We start from the raw sequence: 20,121 nt of genomic DNA, 5'->3' as shown, positions 1-20,121 counted from the left end.
GGGAACGGGCTCTTACTTGTCATGGTAGATGACGGGTGAATAAGCCTCTGTAAAGAACTCAGCACAGCTGGATTTCCCAAAGATCACCTATTATGATGAGAGGAGACCGTTTTYATTGGATCTATGCCCTTGTACAAAACACCACACCGCACCACCTTTTGCCCTCAGAGCATTCTTGATACACAAGGGAAACTGTTGAGTGTGAAAAACCCAGCAGCGTTGCAGTTCTTAACACACTCAAACCGGTGCCTGGCACCTACTACTATACTCCGTTCAAAGGCGCTTAAATCTKTTGTCTTGCCCAATTCACSCTCTGAATGKCACACATACACAATCCATGTCTCAATTGTCTCAAGGCCTAAAAATCATTCTTTAACCTGTCTCCTCCCCTTCATTCTACACTGTKGATTTCACAATTGACATCAATAAGGGATCAAAGATTTCACCTGGTCAGTCTGTCATGGCCTAATGTTTKGTAACTCTGTATGTCCATAAAGGAATTTACCAGAWTCCTTCTCAGAACTGCTATGTAAATAACATGTCATACTAAATGTAACCTACGGTTTCTGAGCATTACAGTTGGAAGTTTTACAAATTAGGTAATTTATAATTAGCTGGTTTCTAAACATCATTAATTGAATTTGACAGTTTTTTACATTTTATGGACTGGGAATATTTCCAATAGTTGTTTAGAAGTCTCCACAGGGCTCCTTCAATGGATTAGGACATTGTTGCCAGGGTCCCAGGTTAGATTAGGGTGTGTCCTAAAGGCTCCAAATGGATTAAGAAYCCACTGCACTGAGACTGAACAACACCACAGCTTTTAAGAAGGGAAGTTAATTATGTAGTAAAATCCCTCCTCCAGTTTGTTTTAACCATCAAAAAATGTTGGCTGTTTCCAAAAACCAGGAACTAGGGTTACCTACCCCCAACTCAGTTAAACACACTGGACATTCTTGTAGAGTGAACTACTCGTGGGGCACATCATATTTCACAGCATCAGGCTTTTCTTTGTGAATGGGGACGCCATTGTCCTGAGAGCACTGTGTTACAAATCTGTAGAGGTTTCTTGTTTTGTGATTGGTGKACTGGTGAAGCAGGCCAATGACTCACCGGCATGGCCAGACTGGGATCCTCTCCTGCCATGAACTGCACCTTGACAGCAATGTTCCTGACTGAGCCCTGCCGACTGCTGAAGTTCAGGCTCTGGGGGTAGATATACAGCAGGTTCCTGGAAGTGGAGAGGAGGAGGACAAGATGAGGGAGAAGAAAGAAATGGCAGTGAATTTGAATTCCATAATACAACCCGGAAGGCAATAGAGGGGTTCTTATCCTCTAGTTTCAGCTCAGGCTAACCTAGCACGCTTTGCGGCTGTGTCCTGCCAATACATATGCCTCCTACTAACTACGCACCGCACCACACAAGCGAGCCGATGCTAGTCAATCAATTATACTTGGCTGTGACTACTTCCACATTTCTGGAACAAAAACAGAATATCTAGCCTAATTACGGAGGGTAGTATTAGGTAATTGCCGCTAGATCTTAATAACAAATCAAAATAATCTTAACAAATATGGCCTATCAAGTGAGCAAGGATTGGGAGAGAGAAACCCATGTGTTTTGAGAAGCATGTGTGATCTAGGCAGGGTGTGAAGTGACACTTCAACTCCTGTCCAAGTCCAAACATGTGAAGAACTTTCCGAGCATACCAGTATATTCCAATCGCAAATGTAATTTCTTACTCAAGACAACTCACAAACAACCACAGGAGTATGACAATATATAATTGTCATGGTCTGATGTCAAGCCAATAATACAGTCGCCCAGTTGCATAAACAACATCTTTAAGTGTTTTCTTAGGGAACATTACTTCCTTAAGAGTTTAACTCCTTACCTAGATAACTTGTTGAATGGGTTGTCAGAGCCCCTCAATTACGTTTTCCGCATAGGTAAGGGCATAACTTAAGGTACATAAAGGGGTTTTATCCGGTAGTTTTGAAGGCATGTATGGAAGAAAATTCTGGTTACCATGGAGACGACCTGATTTCTGATGAAGGTTTTGTCAAGAAGACATTTATTTTGCAATATAATTATACATTCAGACACGGAGACAACAAATAAAACTATTTTATTTTAGTTACTTTTTCTTTCTTTAAAATTGTTCTATTACTTCTAAAAACATCAGGGTAACTTAAAGAGTAGGGTACGCTAACTAGCCAGCTGGCTCTCTCTGTAGCCATTGATTGTGCCAGCCTTCATTGTTTAGCTAGTAGTCTAGCTAAGCCTGGTTGATGTTTTCTTTTGCAACCGGGCAGAGGAAACATTCACCTTCACAAATGCTGTTTACATTGATATCCATACTGAGCAGATCGCACTTAAGCGGCACCTCATGGGCACCATGAACTTTTTCAACTTAATTTAGAGAGAAATTTACCCCTTAAAATGTTTTTGTGAATCTACTTAAAAGTTTACACTTTTTGAGTATGTTTTATGCAGCCAGGCGCTTGGTCCATATCTACAGTGGGGAGAACAAGTATTTGATACACTGCACATTTTTGCAGGTTTTCCTTACAAAGCATGTAGAGGTCCTGTAATTTTTTTTATCATAGGTACACTTGCAATCTGTGAGAGACGGAAATCTAAACACAAAATCCAGAAAATCACATTGTATTGATTTTTTAAGTATTATTTGCATTTTATTGCATGACCATAAGTATTTTTGATACATCAGACCAAGCAGAACTTAATATTTGGTAAGAAACCTTTGGTTTGCAATTAGCAGAGATCTAGACGTTTCTGTAGTTCTTTGACCAGGTTTGGCACAACATCTGCAGCAGGGATTTTTGGCCGCACTCGTCCATACAGACCTTTTCTCCAGAATCCTTCAGGTTTCGGGCTGTCGCTGTGGCATAGGGACCCTTTCAGCTCCCTCCAAAGATTTTCTATTGGGTTCAGGTCTGGAGACTGGCTAGGCTCCTTAGTTGGCCTGGCTGTGTGTTTCGGGTTTTGTCATGCCGGAAGATCCCATGCCACGACCCACTCTTCAATGCTGCTTACTGGGGAAGGAAGGTTGTTGGCCAACGATCTCGCGAGTACATGGCCCCATCCATCTCCCCTCACATACGGTGCAGTTGCCTGTCCCCTTTTGCCGAAAAGCATCCCCAAAGAACTGATGTTTCCACCTCATGCTTCACGGTTGGGATGGTGTTCTTGGGGTTGTACTCATCCTTCTTCTTCCTCCAAACACGGCGAGTGGAGTTTAGACCAAAAAGCTCTACTTTTGTCTCATCAGACACAGCCCTTCTCACCATTCCTGCCTCTGGATCATCCAGATGGTCATTGGCAAACTGCAGACGGGCCTGGACATGCGCTGGCTTGAGCAGGGGGACCTTGCGTGCGCTGCAGGATTTTAATCCATGACGGCGTAGTGTGTTACTAATGGTTTTCTTTGAGACTGTGGTCCCAGTCTCTTCAGGTCATTGACCAGGTCGTGCAGTGTAGTTCTGGGCTGATCCTCACTTCCTCATGATCATTGTATGCCCACAAGGTGAGATCTTGCATGGAGACAGACAAGGGTGATTGACCGTCATCTTGAACTTCTTCCATTTTCTAATAATTGCGCCAACAGTCGTTGCCTTCTCACCAAGCTGCTTGCCTATTGTCCTGTAGGCCATCCCAGCCTTGTGCAGGTCTACAATTTTATCCTGATGTCCTTTACACAGCTCTCTGGTCCTTGGCCATTGTGGAGAGGTTGGAGTCTGTTTTGATTGAGTGTGTGGACAGGTGTCTTTTATACAGGTAACAGAGTTCAACAGGTGCAGTTAATACAAGGTAATGAGTGGAGAACAGGAGGGCTTCTTAAAGAAAAACTAACAGGTCTGTGAGAGCCGGAATTCTTACTGGTTGGTAGGTGATCAAATACTATGTCATGCAATAAATGCAAATGAATTACTTAAAAATCATACATGTGATTTTCTGGATTTTTGTTTTAGATTCCGTCTCTCACAGTTGAATGTACCTATGATAAAAATTACAGACCTCTACATGCTTTGTAAGTAGGAACCTGCAAAATCGTCAGTGTATCGGTCCCGTGTGGCTCAGTTGTAATGCATGCGCTTGCAACGCCAGGTTGTGGTTCATCCCCACGGGGGACCAGGATGATATGTCATGAACTTCCAATTTGTAAGTCGCGGATAAGAGCGTCGCTAAAGACTTAGATGTAATGTAATGAAATGTATCAATACTTGTTCTCCCACTGTACAGGACAACGAGCTCAGTTGATGTTAATGTAGGTCATGTGTATTTGAAACCTGGAGGCCTGACAGAGTTACTTCCAGAGGTTGGGATTGAATGCCAAGGTCATCCTGACTAAGGCCACAGAGCTGATCTCTGATTGGACCACGACTGAGCTAATGTTTCACAGTAATTTTGGACATCCAATATAAAAGAGTCGTGTCATTACTGATCCGATGTGAGACGAAAAAGATACTACAGACTGAGGCACTTTACATACAGCTGAGAAAATGAACCCAGGGAAACTTTTTAACGACAACTGAGGAGTTACAACACCCTTAACAAAGCTTTAAGACAAACAGGCATAGGAAGGGGCACTGGGCGATTCTCACTAGATTTCAAGTCGATAGTCTCTCTGAAGAGATAAATAAATAATCTCTCTATATAGCCTCTGTCCTCAGATCAGGATGAGGGCCACACTACTCTGCCTGCTGTGTATGGCCATGTGTTTAACAGGGATCCCAGCCAGCCCCGTCCGGAAGGCCCAGAAGAACAACCAGGCTGCCCCCATTGATGACATGAACGTGCTGATGTACGGCGTGCTGCAGTTCAGCGAGACCCTCCACCACGTCTACGAGAGCACCGATGCCAAGTTTGCGCGGATCGAGAGGTCGCTGAGGAGACATGAGGAAAGGCTGGAGAGGCTGGGCCAGGAGGCAGGCCAGGCCACAGAGAAGGAAAGACAGATGAGACAGGTGCTAGGAGAGATACAGGTGAGGAAACATACTCGTCCTGCTCTGACGAAGGTCTACTGTGAACGGAAACTTGCCAATTAATTTACTGAAATGTGTATAGATCTAAGTGTGCAGAGGCTTTTTATTCAGTAGAATTTTGATCTTGCACCTTAGCTATCAGGTGTACAGTAGATGTATCTATTTACTGGAGAAAACATACCCAGTCAGACACCTCAAACTAACTCTGACAGTGTCATCAATTGGTAGATGCGTTTTGAGAGGGTTACGCATCTAAAATTATGATACATTTGTGGATTTCACTCCACAGAGCGACAGGGCAGACAGAGATAACCCTGCTTTGCCAACAATATGAAATCCCAGTCAGTCAGATAAGCTCTATTCCTCTGGGCTCCAACAGGGAGAGAGAACAGCTGAACAGACATTGGAGAGCAGCTGAACAGACACCATTGGCTATTTGGCTGAATGGGCCAATAACTGCCATGAACCTGAGCACTCAACTATCTGGCTAGCTTTTCAACATAAACACAGAGCCATGTACATGTTTGTTTTGTTTACTCAATATAGATCCTAATGTTCTGAGAACAGAGGGAGTGTGAGAATGACATTGGCCAGCCAGTGTATATTGAGGCCAAGGCAGTTTGAGCAGCTGGTCTGAGATCAGTGGGAGGGAGAGGATTTAAAGCCAGATGCTCTTTTCCAAGGGCCAGATGGCTGKGCTGCAGTCAGAGGCTGAGGAGGCTGAGGGCAAGGTGGCCCGGGTGGAGCAGGAAGAGGGAGAGCTTAGGACCAAGGTGATCAACCTGGAGACATACCTTCAGAACTACCCCCCCAACACCATACAGGACTTAAAGGTAAGGTACACTTCTCAATCACACACAGATTACGCCAAACAATGCAATGTCAACACACTCAATCTGTTCTATTCCATTCATAAATTCATATGTGCGTGTGTGGTTTCAGGATAGGGCGTTAAAACACTCCARTGTTCTGGAGGGCCTGCTAACATGGACACAGTTCCAAAAACAGAGCATTGAGAGTCAGAACCAACAGTTGACCAAGCTACAGAAACKGGTGGGTATAATAGCTGAACATAGTTTGAAAAATGCTAAATAGAATCTGCCCATGATTGATGTAGTGATGGACGCCGTGTTTGACTAAGTTTGCTTTGTTTTTTATTTCAGAGTGAAGTCAGGAGATAGCCAGTCCTTTGTCACATCACCTGATGGTTCCACTGCATCTTAACACCAGCTACTGTAGCTACTGAAACTACACTCCATGACTTTACCCTGGTGCATAAATACCCTGTCTACTCATACAAGCATAATTCACACTGAACAAATACTCCCACCCAATAAACTGAATTACAAAAACATTATATATTTATACCACTGTATTATATTTCTGAATTCATTTAATTGTGTTTAACACAAGCCCTTTATTGTACATGTTCTTTATTTTAATTTTAATTCATTCTTACTGCTGTCATATTGTATATTTTGTGTGCAAATAAAAATCTGAAAATATAATTTCTGAGCTGTGGTATGTGTGATCTATGACAGTGTATAAGAGTCTACTGATCTGTAGGTGGTATGAGGGGTGTAGACTGACCTGTAGGTGGTATGAGGGGTGTAGACTGACCTGTAGGTGGTGTGAGGGTTGTAGACTGACCTGTAGGTGGTGTGAGGCGTGTAGACTGACCTGTAGGTGGTGTGAGGGGTGTAGACATAGCGGGCAGGGAACTCCAGCACCTCCTTGGTGGGGCGCACCCTCAGGTCAGGGTAGGGCTTGACATGGAGCAGCTCAGGAGACAGGCAGTAGTGAGGAGAGTCTGGGGCAGGAGAGATGTCTATCTTCAACTGGGCTAGGGACAGAAGGAGCAGGAATAGAGAAAAACAAGGTTACACTAGTAAACATAAAATATATTCTCTATTCAGCCTATAGAATTTGTGCAGGTGATTATATATAAACATATATGTGTGTGCTGATGAGGTACTGTAGTAGGTACCTGTGACAGGTCTCAGTCTGCGTAGGACAGAGGACGGTCTGCGCATGTCTGCCAGAAACTTGTAGAGGTCTTCATCACTCAGCCTGTCCCCCTCCTACAGATACAAAGATCATAGTATATTGGCTCACAGACACAAACCACRCTGAGACAGGTTACAGTGCCTATAACAAGTATTCATACCCCTTGGATTTCTTCATTTTTTTTTTGTTACAAAGTGGTATTTTTTTATTATGTCAGAGATCTACAGAAAATACTCTGCAATATCAAAGTGGAAGATAAAATTGTATAAAATATGAATGATGAAAAATATATATTGATTAAAATCAGTATTCACCTTTCTGAGTCAATATGTTAGAAACACCTTTGGCAGCCATTACAGATGTCAGTCTTCATGGGTAAGTCTCATAAGAGCTTTGCCCATCTGGATTGTGCAATATTTGCCCATTATTCTTTTCCAATTTCTTCAAGCTCTGTCAAACTGAATATTGATCTTTATGACAGCACTTTTTTCATGTCTTGCCATACATTTTATAGGAGATTTAAAGGGATAGTACAACATTTTGGCAAGCAAGCCATTAAACTCTAAACTTTAAAATCACAATTGGCCTCATTGTGAAAACCCTGAGTGGTTTCCTTCCTCTCCAGCAACTCAGTTAGGAATGATGCCTGTATCTTTGTAGTGACTGGGTGTATTGATACACCATCCAAAGTGTAATTAACAAATTCACCATGCTCAAAGGGATATTCAGTGTCTGGTTTTGATTTTTTTCCCACCTTTCTTTGCGAGGTATTGGAAATGCTCCTTGGTCTTTGTGGTTGAATCTGTGCTTGAAATTCACTACGTGACTAAGGGACCTTACATATAATTTTATGTGTGGGGTACAGAGATGAGGTAGTCATTCAAAATTMATGTTAACCCCTATTACTGCACACAGAGTGAGTTCATGCTACTTATTATGTGATTTGTCAAGCACATTTTTACTCCTGAAGTTATTTAGGCTTGCCATAACGAAGGGGGTGAATACTTACATAACCAAGACATTTTATTAATTTGTATTACTTTGTAAACATTTCAATCCCACCTTGTAACGCAAAAAAATGTTTTAAGAAATCCAGGAGGGGTGAATACTTATGATAGGCACTGTACACCTGGGTAGCACAAACACACAACCTTCTGACTGACCTGTTTGAAGAAGTTGGTGACTGTGAGAGTGGCTGGACGGAAGGTGGCAAAGTTGCACATGTCYTCTCCTACACTCATCCGCTCAAACCCTTTCTTCTTTCTCTCGTTCCATGTTCCATGGCCTTTCCGCTCTGACAAAAAGACAAGTCATCCGTTCAGACATTAAATAACAATTATTACATACTGATATTATGAAATGATGACACTTTTGTTACATCCACAATTCAACAAGAAGTGTCTGAGTGTGACTGATGTAAGGAATTCCAACGTGTATTTCCATGTGTATATTAAGAGAGAATCTGTGTGTGTGTGTGTGTGCTTGACATCCTAACTGTGATTAAACCAGGGGGTGTTTGGTAGAGGTCAGAGGTCATAAGTACCAGAGTCAGAGTCAGGGTCGGAGCGCTCAAGCCCCCCCACACTGCTGACGATGTTGACCAGGTGGATGGCCGTCCAGGCAAAGGGCATCCTGTACCTCCCCAGCCTGCTACACGACGTCTCCGCCTGCAGACGCAGCTTCTCCAGCTTCTCCTTGTGCTAAACAGAGAGAGACAGACTGACTGGTGGCGACTGTAAACCTGGATAGGAGCTTGCTCTATCAAGGGCCTTGAGAAAAGGCCTTTGCAAGGTGATACTGTAATATTTATATAATGTTTTAGAGTTTGTCGGACATTGATCTTCAGAATAGGGAATTGCAAATATTGCAGTTGTCTGACTAAGACGAATTGAGAAATGCTGATGGCTACCCAGCTGGACAGAGTCCCATGTGCATGACCCCATACAGGCATGTACACATGCAAAGAAAAGACCAATAGAAGATAGATACTTTGAACTTACTGTTACCTTTGATGAGTCCGACTCTTTCATGACCATGTAGGGTTCACAGGATTCCCCTATGTCTCCCTGCTGAAGGACTTTCTCCAGCTGAAACACACACACACAAAAAATATACATACAGACAAGACACGTGTGTAACGGTGTACATTGCTGACCTGACCATTATTTGCAAATGGTGCACACATGGTGCATGCACACACATTTCTAAAGCAATATATGAAATGCAAATATTGGATGCATCTTCAGAATAACTAATGTCACATTCACTAGGTAAAGACAAATAGGTCGTTGCACTTCACTGTCACCTATGTGGCAAAGCTTACAGAACTTTATCTAAAGTAAATAAGTGATATAATGCAGCCATGATAAGGTATTGCAAAGTCACTTGGCATGAATCATTCTGGTGGCTGAAGGATATTCCACTGATTTGTCTGGGATGGTCTGCTCAAATACAGTTTACATAGCAAATTGGCCAGTGTTACCTGTTCTGTGTTACATAAGAACCCCAGTGTTGGTGTTAATAGCCAGTGTTGGTGTTAATAGCCAGTGTTGGTGTTAATAGCCAGTGTTGGTGTTAATAGCCAGTGTTCTATTGCAGGTAGATTTTTTAAATTGTTTTTTTAAATTGATTGATGAATTATTCTTATGCTACACAAAGATAACATACATTTTTCTAAACTAATCCAATCTGTTAGTTGGACTTATTGCACCCGTTACTGAAATGATTGTTCCAGTTTAGATGGTCTAGGTAGTCTCACATCTTAGTCCTCCTGACCATGGCAGTCATTCTGAATGCAGGTTGTGGGTGAAAACATTTCAACATTTTGGATATCTSCAYTMTAGCTTGATTCCAATGGAAATKACACCACTTTGCAAGCCAGCATAATTAGACTTTGAATTTGCAAATAAAACTCAACGAATAAAAATAAAAGTTTTACATCTYCCTAAGACTGAGGGYGGTTTAAACCTTCCAGACTTGGAATTGTATCAACTCACCACACAAGTCTTCTTATTGMGACATATAGTTAAATGCACTACAGAGGAACAATGGGTACATATTGAAGATGCGCATGCTCATCCCMAGAATCTTTTTACATGTCTATTTTCAAAGGATAAATCTGAGAACATTAAAGCAGCAATACATATTTTTGGGCAACCCGACCAAAATTCACATAGAAAAGTGTGTTGTAGATCTGTCATTCTCATTGAAAGCAACTCTAAGAAGCGGTAGATCTGTTCTATGTACGCTATTTATATGCTTCCCGTTCTTAAGTTTAGTTTTTGCGTCTTTTACTTTGGGTTTTGTACWCCAGCCTCAAACAGCTGAAAATACWATATTTCTGGTTATAGAAAATATATTTCACAGTGGTTTAGATGGTACAATGATTCTCTACACTATACTTGTTTGTTTTGCCACAAACTGAAATTATGCRAACTTTTAGAATTTTTGCAACCAGGAAACAACTTCATAGTTAAAAACACTATAGAAGAAATGTAGAAGAAAAATACATGTATTCTACAAGAACCAAAATCACTCTTTAAAAACACAATCCTATGGAACAATCCTTCGATAGCTTTCAGAATTCACTGATAAATTGGTCCACATGTAAACACTAAAATGGGCATAAGAAACGCGTAAAATGCACTTGGTAATGAGGAGAATAAAATGATATTGTCCATTACAGAATTACAAAGGCAATTGTGGACTGACCCGTGTAGATATTTTCAAATACATGCAACTTAAAAGTTTAATATCAAAGTTACGATTTTAAAGTCATTTGGAGATCAGAGCAATCTTGAGGAATCTATTTGAGTCAGAAACTGATATTAATATGATAGGTAAGCTATAACAAACTTGCAGAGAGGCCTATCCAAAATATAACTGATATTGGCACAAAGATGGAGGGAAATGTTTGGAACATAACTAACTAATGAAAATGTATGCTTAATCCAGTATAAACTATGTATAGAATTTATTATACAGAGAACAAAATTCACAAATTCTACAGTACAACGGCAGATACATTTCTTAATTTTCAACAAGCAGGTAGGTCTAATCCTGAATGCTGATTGGTTAAAACCGCATTCCAGCCGGCGTCTATTCCACAAGTTGTCGCTCGCGGCTAAATCTATGACATCGAAAAATACCTTTATACTCTGTTCCATCTGACTGCGCATCCACTGTCTTCATCAGCCCAGCCCAGGCAACTTATAAACTTGATCTCTAATATAAAAAGCATCTAGACATTATCTCATATTTCTTTTAGACTAACATTTTGTTTTCAACAGCGGAGATTTGTATAAACGTTGCCGTCTGTGTCTCCGACATTTGCAACATTGTTTTAATATTCTAATTCGATCTCCTGCTGTCCCATAGTAGTGAACGAGTCGGGACGAGACAGACAGGCAGGCAGCGTTTCTATGCCAGTCAAAATCATGAATCAGCTGGCATCATTTTTATGGATATTTACAAAGAAATTCAATTGAAAAAAGGTCAAATGGACACAGCTAATTTGCAGTCTTTCAGCTTCCACGCTTTGAAGTGATTGTGTTACTATAGCTGTGTTGTTGGCTAGCTCCTCTGAACAACAGTGTCCTGACGAGTGAGCACATTTTCCATGCCAGGCGAATTCACGCATCATTAGCTCATTGTTATGGATGCATCTAAATAAATGGCCACTAGAAAACAGCTTAAACAAATGCAGCTACTTTGCTGTTATTCTGGCTGCTCCTTTTTGACGTGACTGTAAGTTAGTTGTAGTTGGCTAGCTAGCAAGCAAGGGATAAGAACGTTGCCAGTCAGTATGACAATAGAACATTAATAATAAACGACTGGGTCGCGTTCAAAGATACAGTGTTGTTGATGTTTGTGTGCGTCTGTACGCTGTCATTTGCATGTGWATGTTTTGTAAAAACAAAATATATATCGTACCCAAAAAATATTTGACTTGCACACCTGATGTGGCCTGTAAATCATGAGTTGCAGGCCACTCTATTAGGGTAAACTAGGCCCTCAAAATAAGGCTTATAAAATATGGATTGTCTTGTTTTAAAATAATGTAATTTTAATGATAACATATTCGCTTGGGATCTCACTTAGTGAAGGCTATAGGACTGAAAACGAATGAATTCAACAGCCATGTCTCTGTCACTAACAAATACAGTCATGGGTGGTAACTCTACAACTCACACGAAAGGTAAGGCACACTGGGAAATATGCAAATAAGGCTTTACACTAAGCAAAGTGTTAATTTCACACCGAAAAGTGTGGACCCGTATTGACACTGGAAGAGAGTTAAATTTAACACTCTCAGTGTTTATTTAACAGCGGARAATTTGCTGTGTAATTCAGTTCACATCTAAAAAACATTGTGGTAGGTGGATAGAAGACAAAAGATTTAGTGTCTTTAACAGTTCATATGGACAGGACTAGGGGTTTTCTCCTGAACATGTGACCAGACCAATAAAAAGTCCTACAGAGAGTCAGTAATTTGTAATGTGACGTAGAACCTTCTCTGGACTCTCTGTATGTGCCCCCCCTAGTGGCCCTATGTCCAGTACCTTGATGACCAGGAAGATGTCTGCAGAGGGATACGTGATGGAGAAGATGGCTGAGCGGGCCTGGGTGGAGATGGCTGTGTGGGGCGTGTGGAGACGCAGCAAGCCCTTCATCTGATCTGAGTTCAGGTCAAAGTGGAAGTCCTCTGAGATCTGGGAGAGGGAGGAGATGAGGGAATGTATGTCAAGGCATATTAATTACGTTTTGACTCTGAGATTTAAAGCACAAGACCTTTGAGGCATAGTAAGAGCTAGAATAATGTAATCAGTCAAAGCTTGAGCTCAGCATGACATAAGGATAATATGATAATTCAAAAATAACATGCTCTAAATAACATGTACACAGTCTAAACATTTCTAGAAAATGTATGGGTACCTTTTTCTTTTCCTTGACATCATAGAGAGCAAGAGTCCCAAATATTGGCTCAATTTCTATTTCAAATCTGTAGGGGGTACAAAAAGCACAACATGTGTTTGGATGAGAAGGAAATATGATTGATAAATTAATAAAATGCCAAAATGTATTTACTATTGTGCTGACCTGAACTGTGACATTAGTGTGAAAATGGAATAAGTGAAAGAGTGATCGAGAAGGATCATTTTAGGAACGATAAGGACAGACAGATGGTCACTCACTTGAGGGACAGACACTTGACCATGATCCTCTGACCACAGTGTTCTTTGGGGACCTCTGGGACAGAACATCTCTCCACAGCCTCATCCTGGCAGACAACACACACATAGCCTTGAGAACATAAACACGACGGCAACATTTACACAGCCAGACGCCATGGCAACGYTGACACAGACACCACAGTAGTGTGTACACAGACATAACGAAAGAGGGAGAGAGCGTGAGAAGGAGACAGAGGCATGTAGGGCAGGGCGGTATACGGTATACCGGTATTGATGCACGGACCGGTTTGGGTGTTAACCTTCTATAACGGTATTTGAATGTTTTGTTTGTTAAATGTGATACGCCGTGGAACCGTCCATTTTTATAGTTTACTCCGCTACTTCGAGTTCTCTCTCCATGCCGGCGTTCCACACAGACCGATCCCCTCCTGTCTCACTCATGGAGCACATTTGTTGTTCTTCGACCACAAGACACTTATGTTCAGTCTGCATGGTCATGCAGCACATGCAAAAATGTTTTTGAGCACATACCATTTTTTTAACTTATTTAACCAGGTAGGCAAGTTGAGAACAAGTTCTCATTTACAACTGCGACCTGGCAAGATAAGCAAAGCAGTTACACATACAAACACAAGTTACACATGGAATAAACAAACATACAGTCCCAATAATACAGTAGAAAAAGTCTAGATACAGTGTCTGAAAATGAGGTAAGATCAGGGAGGTAAGGCAATAAATTAGGCCATAGTGGAGAAGTAATGTACAATATAGCAATTAAACACTGGAGTGATATGATGTGCAGAAGATGAATGTGCAAGTAGAGATACTGGGGTTGCAAAGGAGCAAATAAATAATAAATACAGTATGGGGATGAGGTAGTCGGATAGGCTATTTACAGATGGGCTATGCACAGTTGTCAGTTGATCTGTGAGCTGCTCTGACAGCTGGTGCTTAAAGTTAGTGAGAGAAGATATGAGTCTCCAGCTTCAGTGATTTTTGCAGTTTGTTCCAGTCATTGGCAGCAGAGAACTGTAAGGAAAGGCAGCCAAAGGAGGAATGGCTTTGGGGGTAACCAGTGAAATATACCTGCTGGAGAGCGTGCTACATGTGGGTGCTGCTATGGTGACCAGTGAGCTGAGATAAGTGGGGCTTTACCTAGCAAAGACTCGTAGATGACCTGGAGCCAGTGGGTTTGGCGATGGGTATGAACCGAGGGCCAGCCACGAGAGCGTACAGGTCGCAGTGGTGGGTAGTATATGGGGCTTTGGTGACAAAACGGATGGCACTGTGATAGACTGCATCCAATTTGTTGAGTAGAGTGTTGGAGGCTATTTTGTAAATGACATCGCCGAAGTCGAGGATCGGTAGGATAGTCAGTTTTTACGAGGGTATGTTTGGCAGCATGAGTGAAGGATGCTTTGTTGCAAAATAGGAAGCCAATTCTTAGATTTAATTTTGGATTGGAGATGCTTAAATGTGAGTCTGGAAGGAGAGTTTACAGTCTAACCAGACACCTAAGTATTTTGTAGTTGTCCACATATCTACAGCGTCAGAACCGTACAGAGTAGGTGATGCTGGACGAGGCGGGCAGGTGTGGGTCAGCGATCGGTTTGAAGAGGCATGCATTTAGGTTTACTTGCATTTAAGAGCATTTGGAGGCCACGGAAGGAGAGTTTGTATGGCATTGAAACTGGTTCTGGAGGTTAGTTTACACACAGTGTCCAAGAAGGGCCAGAAGTATACAGAATGGCACAGAATTTAGCAGATGTTATTGCGGGCGTAGCGAAATGCTTGTAATGACAATGTTGATGACAGCGATGTGGTTGTCCTATTTGCTTCTTAATATAATTATACTAGTGTTCCAGAATTACACTATAGTTTGTGGTTTCTTACATCGTGCAAACAGCTCGTTTGTCTTTTCTTAGCAAGTTGGGCCTAAATTATGTTATAGTCAGCTAATGCTAATCACTAGTTAACTGGCTAATAACTGTTTACTGGGTCAGAAACAACATAAACTAGCTATACAGCCTGATAAGACCCGAGTGATGGTGTATACCTCAAATCAGATTGTTGTCTGTGCAAACAGTATCTTCTAAATCAAAGAGGAATAAGCGAAGCATGAATGTGAGCTACATGAAGAGTAGCTAAAAGAAAAAGCGCCTTCAACGTAGGCCAAAGGATTATGGGTTTTCTCCGGGAAACACTTTATCAACAATTTGGTTCCTGACTCCATCACAAATAACTCCTCCCTGGCCCATTTTATTCATTGTTCAATCAAACAACTGTATCAAAGTTACCCACTGTCATATTCTAACTTACCAGAATTAGAATAATCATTCTATTTCCATGACTCCAACAGTTCCCGAGGTGGCGCAGCGGTCTAACGGCACGCATCTCAGTTGCAAGAGGCGTCACTACAGTCCCTGGTTCGAATCCAGGCTGTATCACAACTCCGGCCGTGATTGGGAGTTCCCATAGGGTGGCGCACAATTGGCCAGTGTCGTCTGGGTTTGGCCGTCATTGTAAATAAAAATTTGTTCTTAACCGACTTGGCCTTAGTTAAAAAAAAAAAAAAAGTTCACACAAGTGCCAATGTAACATTTTGTAAAAAATAAGTGGCCTAGATGTTTCGCCCCATATCCATTGCAGCCCTACGTGGGTAGTGTGGAAATTCTTCAAATGATTGCAGAAATGATGGAAATTAATGCTTGAAGTGAATAGAACAGTTATAAAAACAATCAGGAATGGAGGAAAAGGACCATTTGAAATCACTTAGAATGTTACAGTGCATCAGGAAAGTATTCCAAACCCCTTGACGTTTTCCACCATTTTGTTTACATTACAGCCTTATTTCTAAAATTGATTAAATCCTTCATGAATCTACACACAATACCCCAGTATGGACAAAGCAAAACCTGATTTTTTAAAAAACTATTTTGTAAACATTTTAAAAAAATAAAAAATTAAATATCACATTTACATAAAAGTATTCAGACCCTTTTACTCAGTACCGATGTTGAAGCAACTGTTGGCAGCGATTACAGCCCGAGTGTTCTTGGTATGGTATGACACAGAACTAGCTTTGCATACTTGGTTTGGGAGTGTCTCCCCATTCTTTCTCTCCAGATACGCTCTCAAGCTCTTGTCAGTTTGATAGGGAGTGTCACTGCACACATATTGTGCAGGTCCTCCCAGAGATTGTTCGATCGGGTTCAAGTCCGGGGCTTGGCATGGGTCACTCAAGAATTCAGAGACTGTCCCGAAGCCCACTCCTAATTGTCTTGGTTGTGGGCTTAGTTGTTGTCCTGTTGGAAGGTGAACCTTCGCCCTAGTCTGAGGTCCTTGAAGCAGATTTTCACCATTCAAGGATCCTTCTGTACTTCTCTGTTCATCTTTCCCTCATTCCTGATTAGTCTCCCAGTCCCTGACGCTTGAAAAACATCCCCACAGTATGATGCTCCACTACCATGCTTCACCTGTAAGGGATGTGCCAGGTTCCTCCAGATGTTGACGCTTGCATTCAGGCCAAAGAGTTAAAAATCTGGTTTCCATTCAGACCAGAGAATCTTGTTCTCATGGTCTGAGAGTCCTTTAGGTGTCTTTAGCAAACTCCGAGCAGGCTGTCATGTGCCTTTTACTGAGGAGTGTCTTCCGTTTTCTGGCCACTTCTACCATAAAGACCTATGTGGAGTGCGGCAGAGTATGGTTGTCCTTCTGAAAGGTCCTGCCGATCTCCACAGAGGAACTCTGGAGCTCTGTCAGAAGGGACCATCAGGTTCTTGGGTCACTTCCCTGACCAAGGGCCCTTTCTCCCCCGATTGCTCAGTTTGCCGGGCGGTCAGCTTTAGGAAAAGTTCTTGGTGGTTCCAAACATTATTCCGATTTAAGAAATGATGGATGGCCACTACACAATCCTGTCTTGGCCGCTCTACAGACCAATTCCTTCGACCGTCATGCGTGGCACTGTCAAACTGTGGACCTGTATATAGACAGGTGTGTGCCTTTCCAAAATCATGGTCAGAATCAATTGAATTGACCAAATGGGATTTCCAATGAAGTTCTGGTAGTAACATCTCAAGGATGATCCCCAATGGAAACAGAATGCACCTAGCACAATTCTCAGTGTTATAGCAAAGGGGTTTCTTAATACTTATGTAAAAAAGGTATTTCTTTTTTTTAATTAACTACACTTACAAACATTTCAAAAAAAAAACTGTTCTCGCTGTCATTATGGTGTTATTCACTGTTAAACTGGTATGAGGGAACATTTATTAGTTTTTTTTATTTTATTATTAATCAATTTTAGAAGCTTTGTACGTAACAAAATGTGGAAAAAGTTGAAAGGGTCTGAATACTTTCCGAGAATGAACTGATGTGTTGCCACCCTAGGTCACGCAACTACTCAAAGCAAATGTAGAACCTTTTATTATTCAAAAAACATAATTAACATCAAATACCCCTAAAAACATTATATATTTTTCAAATACCTTCAATATTTAGTATTTGGCCATAGCGCCCCAGCCCCCTAGAGGCAAGATTACCTCGCAAACAGATGGTCACATGGCTTGTGGCGGAGAAAGGCCATTGGTATTGTACATCCCACTTCATTGATGTGCGTTCAAATGTCTATGGTGAAACTGCCTGATTTTTAGCAACAGAATCTACATGCTAATTAACTTTGAAACATTAAAACAAAATATACTATATAAACACGTTGTGAGATAGTTTCTGTAGCCGTTCTCTAGTTATCAGCTATATCTCTACACAAAGGCGGCCTAGTACTTTAGCAACACATGCTGACAGACAACTGAACTGAACAAAGTGAATAGTGTATGGGAGTGATAAATATTATTATTTGGGACAGACCTCGTCGGGAGGAAGGAAGAGCCCAGGCAGGTCAGAAGTGTGCGCCCCTGCAGGCGGGCGCTCAGCGTTGCGCCGGTCCATTCCTCTGCAGCCGTGCCGCTCTAGCACCGAGGCAGCAGGGTACCGTCCGGCGACGAGTTCTTCCAGTCAAAAGTACTGCAGGCCCAGCTACCCCGGGGCGTTCATCCAGAGAGACTGACCGGCCGCTTAGCATCGTCCTGGTCATCTCCTGGCGTCAGCGGCCGCACTCTTGTCCAGTTCAAAGGCTCTGCTTAACCAGGCCCTCGCTGCCTCTCCCTCTGGCGCTCAGAGTTGTGGGGGGTGTGGGTTGTACTATAACGCTGATACCTACAGACATGACAAAATACATTATCCTCATCTTTAAATCACAGAGATAATGCACATCATGGGCACCATTGCAACCAAATCAATTGTAAATCAATGTGGAYAAAGGAATGGAAAAGAGGGAGGCATGGGACACATGATAGAGGGACACTCACTTCCTCTGAATGATCAACCAGTCATCTGTGTAGACACCCAAGGCATCTCTCACTCTTGGGTCAAATGTGCTGTGGAAAAAACACATGAATTATATAGTATGACATAAATATTACAATGGCATAGGAAAGGTATTCTGTCTGTCCAGTAGCATGATAATGCTGTGTGTCAAGAAGTCCTATGCAAGTGAGCATGTGTGTGTCAGTCTTACCCTCTGGATTATTTTCTAGGCGGGGCACAAAGGAATTCAATGCAACATCCAGGCCCCTGTCTCCAAAATTACCATTTGAAACCCATTGAAGCCAAACTCTTTTAGGCAGGTGGAAACAGAGCTAAGCAAGGGGACATAATGGTAGGGGAAACACTGGTGTGTACTGTACATAATGTACATAGTATGTGTGTTAGTGTGACTCACTCCTCCTCGGGCAGAGGGGGCTCCAGTGTAGTACACTCTCTGTCCTGCAGGAGGAGCTCCAGGTCGTCTGGGGGGAACTCCATCAGCTGTCTGAGGGGTCCAGGCTCCGCCCCAGGGGCGTGGCTACTCACATACTCCTCATAGTCCACAGGCTCCACCACCTCTGTCAGCGGCACCTGACAACCAATCAATCAATAACACACAACAATCAATACCTGAGGTGCATTCAGTTTGCTTGAACGTTTGCGGAACAGTTTGCACTGAACGACACGTTTTCTTGAACAGACTGAGATAGGTTTGCTCAGTTCGGTGGGTGTGCCTTSAAGCAATGGGTGACATATTTAAAAGGGCAGCGGTGCATTTTGAACCTCAACTGGTCATTCAGTACAGCACCGTTTCTGTTCAATTTAACMATTTTTATGTACTGAACGCAGCCCTGGAGAAGCTTTATATTCATACACCTAAACATTCCACAAGGACCACACAAGCTACAGGCCACACCGAGATAGTGAGCAAAGAAAAAATATRGATAATAGGAGTGATTAAGCCTACGTCACCTACTTTTGACACACTTTTYTATGTACCCTTTATTTAACTAGRCAAGTCATATACATAGACACTGGCTCCACTTCAGTGAGAGCACCGCGGAGCTAGCCTTTCTATACACAAATAGATGACATCCTAAGTGGTTGATGACCTCCTTAAGTTGTTTGTTTCCAAAACAGTAAATTCAACTCATCCATAGAAAGTCCATCCTCATCTTTGACCAAAGACAAGGTGATATACCTAAAAACATACTGCTACTTACAGGTTGGTGTGCTCCTCGTTTCTTGGACAGCTGAGGGGAGCCGTACTCTCTGGATACCTGCTTCCTGACCTCTGCAGCCACCGTCCTGACAGAGACAGACGGACAGGAAACGGTAGAGTACAGTTACACTCAAACAGGGGAAAAAMTGTTTTTCATTCACAGCTGTATCTTCAGGAAGCCAAACAGAAACAAGTCTAGACATAATAAATACCAGAATAGCAATCATTCTGTCAGTGGATAAAGACAGTTAACTTGAGTACAACTGATTTGATGCCCAAACTTGCACGCGTTTGCCTCAGATTCGTATGCAAATATGCTCCATAATC

General features: G+C 42.1%; 1 protein-coding gene across 1 annotated transcript in view; it reads right to left on the bottom strand.

Annotated features, from left to right (window-relative positions):
* The window catches only part of LOC112070259 (dedicator of cytokinesis protein 7), a 48,903-nt gene that overhangs the window by 26,062 nt on the left and 2,720 nt on the right, over positions 1-20,121 (bottom strand). Inside the window, 15 exon segments of the mRNA XM_070438892.1 lie at positions 17-87; positions 1,114-1,231; positions 6,688-6,850; positions 6,995-7,088; positions 8,178-8,308; positions 8,558-8,714; positions 9,021-9,101; positions 12,576-12,725; positions 12,949-13,015; positions 13,209-13,294; positions 18,075-18,188; positions 18,191-18,422; positions 18,575-18,643; positions 18,988-19,163; positions 19,796-19,880. Coding sequence (XP_070294993.1) covers positions 17-87; positions 1,114-1,231; positions 6,688-6,850; positions 6,995-7,088; positions 8,178-8,308; positions 8,558-8,714; positions 9,021-9,101; positions 12,576-12,725; positions 12,949-13,015; positions 13,209-13,294; positions 18,075-18,188; positions 18,191-18,422; positions 18,575-18,643; positions 18,988-19,163; positions 19,796-19,880 — 1,794 coding nt within the window.

The sequence above is a fragment of the Salvelinus sp. IW2-2015 genome, unplaced genomic scaffold (assembly GCF_002910315.2).
Source record: "Salvelinus sp. IW2-2015 unplaced genomic scaffold, ASM291031v2 Un_scaffold1267, whole genome shotgun sequence".
NCBI classification, from domain to species: Eukaryota; Metazoa; Chordata; class Actinopteri; order Salmoniformes; family Salmonidae; genus Salvelinus; species Salvelinus sp. IW2-2015.
The sequence above is the reverse complement of the archived record's forward strand: the minus strand, read 5'-3'. Positions and strand labels throughout refer to the sequence as shown.